The sequence below is a fragment of the Cotesia typhae genome, unplaced genomic scaffold (genome assembly GCF_013202065.1).
Source record: "Cotesia typhae breed Kobodo isofemale line unplaced genomic scaffold, CoteBio_Ctyphae scaffold_13, whole genome shotgun sequence".
Taxonomy (NCBI): domain Eukaryota; kingdom Metazoa; phylum Arthropoda; class Insecta; order Hymenoptera; family Braconidae; genus Cotesia; species Cotesia typhae.
This window is the reverse complement of record NW_027423774.1, coordinates 9,335,927-9,344,242: the sequence shown is the minus strand read 5'-3', so window position 1 is coordinate 9,344,242 and position 8,316 is coordinate 9,335,927. Positions and strand designations below refer to the sequence as shown.

The following is an 8,316-nucleotide window of genomic DNA, read 5'->3' as shown; positions in this document are numbered from 1 at the left end:
AGAGAGAATAGTAATACTATTTTGAAATTTAAAGTACAATTGACAATGTAATAGAATTCATTTAAGCTAGCTTTCGTGAAAAAATAACTTTTAATGTAAAATTTTGTAATGAGAGTGGAAAAGAGAAGCAAATTTTTTCATTATCATAAATTTTTTTAGTATTGATTGTTAAATAATAGTATATTATTTTCAGCTTTATTTTGGTTCAGGCTAGTTTGTATTAATTTTTTTTCAAGTACAACATTTTATAACTACACAATAATTATACAAAAAGATGATAATTTTTTACAATAATTTAAAAGTTGATATATTAAAGATTTAACTGTATATATTGGTACAGAAATTTTTTAATTAATAATAAAAATAAGTTAGGAAGTACGTAGTTAGGTTTTTTTTATTTTAATAACAACAAAAATAGAATAAGTTCTATAATCATTATAAAGAATTCTGTCGAAATCGTTGTAAAATACTTAACAAAATATTGTATTTAATTAGAATTGAACCAAATTAAAGACATTACGAACAATCAGTTTCTTATAAATCAAAAAATGTTAGTCGCGTGGGGTATTGAGGAATTTCAAACACATAATGACGAATATTAGTGAATCTATCTATAATAAGATGATCTATTGCTAATCGTCTATTTTTATAGGATATTTCAATATCTCCATTGTTATTTAAATGTAGAACTAAGTTATTATTATGTTTCTCGATTAAAAATAAATAAAAACTATCAACTCTATCTTGAAAAGAACAGTCAATATTATTATACAATGCTAACCTTGCTTGACAAACTAACAGTTAAAATATCTTTAACATTCTATGAGAAAATAGAATTTTTGAGTGGGATATTTAATAATTTTATTTATTCTATATTGAATATTGGTTATATTTAAAACTGGTATCATTCTGTAATGTATTATCTTTTAAGTTTCAAAAACAAAGAACCATTTTCCCATTTAAATTCTGTGATTTTCTTCTGAGTACATAGGAAATATTAGTAGCATTAAATTATTTATATCTATGACACAGTGAATATTTTATCTTTGTAATTATTTTGTTGCTAATACGATTTACGGAATGAATTGATCGCGTGGGGTAAGGATACACTATTGTTTTTTAATCTATATCTTCTAATTAATTCACACTATTACTATCATATATTGTTCAATAGCATATTACTAATAAATATATCGATATCGAATTTCTAAATTCCTTAAATTCACAATGAATTTATACTATGGAATATTTTTTAAATTATATTGTTAATTTTGAACGAAGTTAAAAAAGACTAACAATGACACCTGATGTCTGAATACTTGAATCAAGCCATCCATTTTTTTATGTATATGAGTTCTGGATTGTCATGGTGATTTTATAAGAATTATTGATAAAAATCGTTTTGATAAGCGTCTTGAAGAAAAAATTTAAGAATTAAAAATCCACATGTACTTTGGACATCAAGTGTAATTAATAATTATTGTACACGCAAATACTGCTGGACAGTAAAAATCTGTCGATTGCGTGATTATTTAATCATAAGCATCGATTAATAGTCTATGAATATACTATTTGCGTGAATTTTATTAAAATGCTAACAATTATTATAAATTGAAAACACAATGTATTGCTTACTACAAACAACAAACAAAAATATTTTGTAACAGCTTACAAAAATTTAAAACGGAATGAAAATGGATTATTTATTTATAGAGGTTATGAATATGGAACTTCTCTGATTTTGCGTAATGGTAATTATTAGAGATCATAGTTATTTATTATAGATATAAGTAATTGAAAATATTTAAAAATAGTGAATGTTTATAAGGCAGATATTTTTCAATTTTTGAAGAAATTTTTCTAGTTTTACAATGATTGATAAAGTGTTAATGACGAAATATTAAAAATTTTATCTCTAGAAAGTCGTTAAATCAATTTAACATTTTTAAATAGCACTTAAAAAACTTATTTAAAATTTTTTTATCTATGGATAGTAATTTTTGTTATATTTGCTTCATAAACAATCATATATTTTGTTTTCAATTTCTCAAGCTTTTATAATGAATTTAATATTGTGGCGTTTTTGATCAAAATTTTAATAATTAATTTTTTTCTATCTTTTAGGTAGAAAAAAGATTTATTAAAAATTGCTCAAGACTTAACCAATGAATTACCAATAGTCTATATTGAAAAAATAAATGAACAAAAGATTTTACATTTGAAACGTACTAAAGTGTCTAGTGAAACTTCAAAAATGAATCAGTCGCATTGGAGGACAACAAACCCAGTATCAGCACTGTTGAAAATGAAAGGAATGAATTAGATTTGAGTTCATCGTCTAATAAAATTAATGATTTGGTACCCTACCAAGAACCAGAATTTGATGATGATACACGTTTTAATACCGTTGACAGTAACGATATCTTGAGGTCAACGAATGATTCACCGATTGATGAAATACTGGACGATGATTGTAGATTAAAAAGATGTAGTAATAGCAAATCAAATCTTCAAGTACCTGCGTCAGAATTTAAATTAAAAGACAGGAACATGAATGATTATCCGAGTATAATTTATCAATACGGAGTGAATGATGATGAAGATTATACAAATACTTCTCATGGTTTCAAGAATCCAGAGCTAATGAATAATATCCCTCCCGAATATAAAAGTCAAGATAAAAGTATAAACGTAAATACCAAAGTTAGTAAACCACTTATTAAATCAAATATTGTAGGTAATTTTCTACCAACAATAAATGGACGCATCCAGAAAGTTTCTGGGCCAACGAAATTATTAGAACTTGATGATGTACCAATAATTTTCATTGACGCTCCGGTAAACAATACAGATGGAGAAGAAATCTCTTTTTACCCGTCAATTGGAGAAAATATAGCATTTCCAGTTGTATTGGCTGAAAATAATGGCTCTTATATAGATAATAACACCAAAATTGGAATAGATTTGAATTCATACAGCAAAGTTCTAAATGTCATAAATTTATCAGAAATCAATCATGATGCTGAAACTTTAATAGCAGATCACTCTTCCGTGGATTCTTCTAGAACTTATCCGATAAAATGTTCCGATGATATTGATGATTATAAAGATCCTAATTATGTACCAGATAGTATCCAAGATTCAGATTATGATTCCGATTCGAGTGGCTCTCACATCAGTGAGCTCGACGAACTAGATCATCTCGAAGAATCTGATAAATTAAACACAGATGGTGCGCTGAGAGAGACGATTAATAATTTGGAAAATTCCACATTAAATTTGTCAAATATTCAGCTTTGCGAAAGTAACGACATCGAATTAAATTCGAATTCAGAGAAACAAAATGAAGTTTCGAATGATTCAGTCGTTTCAGTACCTATATTATTTGATCACTCAAGTAAGTTTACAACGTCATAACTCTTATCATAAGTAATCATAAGTTTTTGTCTAGTAATATATTACGCAAAATTTTATAGAGCTTGGACTGTATATTTTATAAGTCTATATGACGAGTGATAGAATCAAAAGTTGTAGATTAAATTTCTCTTTTTCAAAAATTTTTTTCATCAAGTCATATAAGCTAAGAATTTGAAAAATTTTCATGCTATTATTGTATTTTTAGTTTCTAGCATTTCTGAAATTGATCAATCAAATGACGATTCAACATTTATACCCGATATTGATTCAAGCTTAAATGAATCGATTAACATCAACTCAGTGATTGAAAAAAGTACAACTAACTCTGTAGTAAAACTGCTATCTACAGCAGTAGCTCCAGTTCTTCATGAGTTAGATGTACCTGTATCGGGAATGGAAACAAAAAAAACATTTTGCTGTTTCTGTTTTGAACTAAAGGTAGTTCCAAGTCGTCACTATCGAGACGTACATGCTAATGAACCTGAAGTTAAGCACTTCCTTGCTCTAGAAAAAAGTAAGTGAATATAAATATACTTATGATTAAAAGTTTTAAACGTTTCATTATATATCAAAAAAAAAAAAAAACATAGTTCTGAAACAATAACAAATTGAATTTTATTATAAAAGTTTATAGTCACACTGTGTACGTATTTAGTCATTAAAAATGATTTATTTCCATAAAAAATTTTTTTATTCGCTAAAAATTGTAACTTCTGACATGAGTCTATTAGAATACAAATGATTTTATTTTTTTACAGATTCAGCTGCCAGAAAAGAAGCAATAGAAAAATTACGACTCCGGGGTAATAATATATATAATTTGAACAGGGATTTCAACCAAGGAAATCTCCTTGTCTCTCGACAACCTCGTCAAGCATCAGAGGTAAATGCTATAGATTATAAGCCTTGCGCTAAATGTGGACGTTGGTTACTGGATATAAGACGACATAAATGTCCAGAACAAAAAGACCACCATGAAGATAGATCTTATTTGATAAAATCAAAAATAATGATGGGCCAAATTCACCCCAATGCAAGTGAATTAACACGGAAAATTCTGGCCATAAACAATGACGATCAGATATCAAAAATTGTTCGATATGACTCATTGCTGATAGTTTTTGTGAATGATTTGACCGAACGGTATACAAACCAGCATCATCATAAAATGATACGATCTCGTATGAGAATGCTGGGAAGTATACTACTGAAAGTTATAGAATTCAATAAAGCTATTTTTCAAAATGGTAGAATTAATCAACATCATAACCCAGTAGATGTTAAAGGTTTTGCTGATATTCTTGATCCGAGAATCTATGACAATATGATCATTGCGGTTCAAGCGGTTGTTGGTGTGAACGCAGAAACAAGTGAGTGTAGAGCTCCTTCAACTGCTACTACTGCGGGTACTTGGATTACGAAAGTAGCTAAAGTTTATAAGAAGGAGTTGATAAAAAATTAGATTTCGGACGATGTGATATTGTGAAATATTTTTGGAAGTCCACGAAGTAGAATTTCCTACTCGAATTAATACGCTGGCCAGAAGTGTTCAAAAAAACAAAAAGACACAAGAAAGAACCTCTTCCAACGATGGAAGATATAAACAGTTTCAGAAATTATGTTGAAGCCAGTCTTGTTTCAGCGATCGAATCGTTGGCTGAAGGGTTTGAGTATTATGCATGGAAAAATTATGTCAATGTACTCTAATATTTATTCTACTATTTAATCGTAAGCGACCAGGTGAATTGGAAAGGATTTGCCTCGATGATTATCAAAAGGCTAAAACATTCGAGGAAACCAATAAAGATGAGTACAATCGATTATCGAGTGAGGATAAGAAATTAGTCGACGAATATTTGCGTATTGAATTCGGTGGGAAAAAAGGTCGAGAAGTACCATTACTCTTATCAACCAGCATGCGTTCTTTTATCGACACTATAATATTACATCGAAGTGCAGCGCAAGTTCATCCTGATAATCCGTTTATTTTTGGTTTGCCTGGATTTGACGGTACACGTTACAAACACCTAGAAGCATGTGTTTTAATGCGTAATTTTAGTAAGAAGTGCAATGCAAAGTATCCTGAAAGATTGCGAGCTACAGGACTTCGCAAACACTTTGCTACGACAGTAGCATCTCTTAAAATAGATGAGTGCCGAATATATGATGTGTCAAACTTCGTGGGCCACGCTGAAAAAATTCACCGCGACCATTACCGACAGAGTGTGGTAACTAGGGATGTTTGTGGTGTTTCCCAAATTCTGGAGGTTGCGTCAGGGGTGAATAGTATGATACAACGTAGTCAAAGTAAGTCTACATCAGAGCCTACATTCGAGAAACAGGCTGAAGGTAAAATTTATCTGATTAGTTTAATTAATATACAGTATTTACATTAATTTGAATGATTTATTTTACTTTTGAATTTTAAAAGTTGAATTGGCCCGTCTTTATTCTTTAAATATCTAAATTTACATAAATATATATATTTATTTGCAGATTATGAAACTGACAATGATGACCAGAATGTTCTTTTAGATATGCAAAACCATGAAAAAGATAATAGTTATGATTCAGAAAATTTCAGTGATACAACTCCGATCAAAAATTTAACGAGAAAACGTAAAATAGTAAACTTTAAGTTATCAGATCGAGAACCTAGTGACTCGACTTTAAATTCTGGTGAGATCTTGAAGAAAAAATCAAAAACGTATGATTTATTAAACGGTAAGATTTTTTACTTGTCTCAGATTAATTGGTACTGTTTTAGTCTTGTTTAAAATTCTTAATAATCATTGATATTTTTCAGACAAACAAAAGAAAATAAATAAAAAAAGAACATGGTCTGATGAGGAAAAAAAGCTTGTATTTGATACATTTGGAAATTTCATTAAAGCAATGAAAACCCCCTCTGCAGTGCTTATGAGACAATTTCTTAAAGATAATCCTAGTTTTCGGAGAACAGAACCTCAACTGCGCGTATGGATTCGTAACCAGTACGCAGATAAATTAAAAGAACAACAAGAGAAAGTTTAATTTCAACAATAAATGATATTTTGAATGTGGTTATGTCGTAATTGACATTTATATAATAGGATTCTTCCTATTTTAAATTTAGAAAAAATTTTTTCACTACTTATTATTTTTAATTATGTTACTATTCATTTTTATTTTTCTAACTAAAGATTGCAATACATATTTATAAGATTCTAAATGTATTTTTGTTATAATAAATCACACTGGCACACAAAAAGTGATCTGTACACATCTCAAGATTTCGGTATCTACCTATGTAATTTTTGACGGGCTGAAACTAAACTCGAAGTCCGTGTATCCCTTACACTCAGAGATTTTGAGTAAAGTGCAAAATACTTGAAAAAAGGACTAAATATTGCAGCCATTGAATAGGCTTTCAATTTTGTTTCAGAGGATCGAATTACATGAGAAGAAGATCCGAATTCAGATCTAAAGAAGTTTTTTCATCTCAATGATTGCAATTTTTCACGATTTTTTACCTTCTTGGGGGTTTTTCTGCACTTAATTTAAGCTTTTGGAAGTGTACAATTAAACAGATCTCAAATTTAGATTCAATTCTTCGAAATACATGTAGAGTAGGTAAATCTGGTCAAATGTACAGATCACTTATTTTTTTGTGTTCAGGTGTAATTTATGATTCGATATTTTCAAACATTGTTAATTATTTAATACATTACTACGATTAGTAACTTTAGTTAATTTACTAGCATAGTTTTTTCATGTATGTATTAGATACATCTCTTGTATTTTTAAGACATTTGGATTTATTTCTAGTGACACGATTTATGAAGCAGTGGTATTTTATTGTTTTTCTTTAAAAATAACGTATCTACTAAAAACACATGTTATTTTCGATGTAATTTAAAAACTGAATAAATTCGTATGAAAAAGGAAGATATATTTTCAAACATAGATTTTTTTAACTTTCCGTTAACAAGAAAATTGATAATTTTCAAAAATCGGGAAGTAATTGTTTGCACCTAGTTTTCCGAAAATCAAGATGTAAAAGGAAAAAGCTTTAAAGCGTATGGAAGATTGATTTTCGACTTCGAAAAGTTCAATATATCGTGGCAAATAAAATTAATTTATGTATAATCTAATTGTTTTTGTATAATATAAGCGGGAAGTTGCAGGGATAGCCTACCCGGGAAAAAATGATCAGATCTGACCATGCCTGTTCATGTATGATCAGGCCTGAAATTAGACCTTATCAGGCCTGTTCATGTATGACCAGACCTGAAATTAAACATGATCATGCCTGATCAGACCCGTCCATGCCTGTTCATGTCTGAAGTGTTAAATACCTCAGGCCTGTTCATCCCGGGAAAAAATGATCAGACCTGACCATGCCTGTTCATGTATGATCAGGCTTGAAATTGGACCTGATCAGGCCTGTTCATGTATGATCAGGCCTGAAATTAGACCTGATTAGACCTGTTCATGCATGCTCATGTCTGCTCATGTCTGATTTTTCTTTTAGTTCTATTTTTAAAATTAATTTGTTCCGTATGACGCATCAATTTCTATCCCCTTATTAATTTTAAATGTACAACTTTCATTCAAAATATTGGCTTAAGCATAAAGTTTTTGATATCCAAAATAGATCAGTTGATATCGATAGGCGATAAGTCCTTTCAAGGTGTCTTAAGCTACGCCTTGGTTCATTGCTGTAGTATGAAAGATTGCTGAATTGTAGAACATACAGATAATTCTTAGTTACCTATACGTTTTGAATAAAAAAAAAAATTTTAGATTAAAAGAAAACAACAAAATTATAATTCTGGAATAAACCTTAAAGAAATTTTTTTTTATTACTGTGCATAGAGCCACATGTTAATGAAGTAAAAAAAATACATAGCCGTTTTA

General features: G+C 29.2%; 1 protein-coding gene across 1 annotated transcript; it reads left to right on the top strand.

Annotated features, from left to right (window-relative positions):
- The first annotated feature begins 588 nt into the window (after window positions 1-588).
- On the top strand, window positions 589-6,450 carry LOC141534008 (uncharacterized). The gene is made up of 7 exons (XM_074253149.1): window positions 589-601; window positions 2,264-3,397; window positions 3,623-3,931; window positions 4,176-4,787; window positions 5,158-5,766; window positions 5,914-6,141; window positions 6,224-6,450. Exons 1-7 carry the CDS (start codon window positions 589-591, stop codon window positions 6,448-6,450), a joined length of 3,132 nt encoding a protein of 1,043 aa, XP_074109250.1.
- The last annotated feature ends 1,866 nt before the right edge of the window (window positions 6,451-8,316 follow it).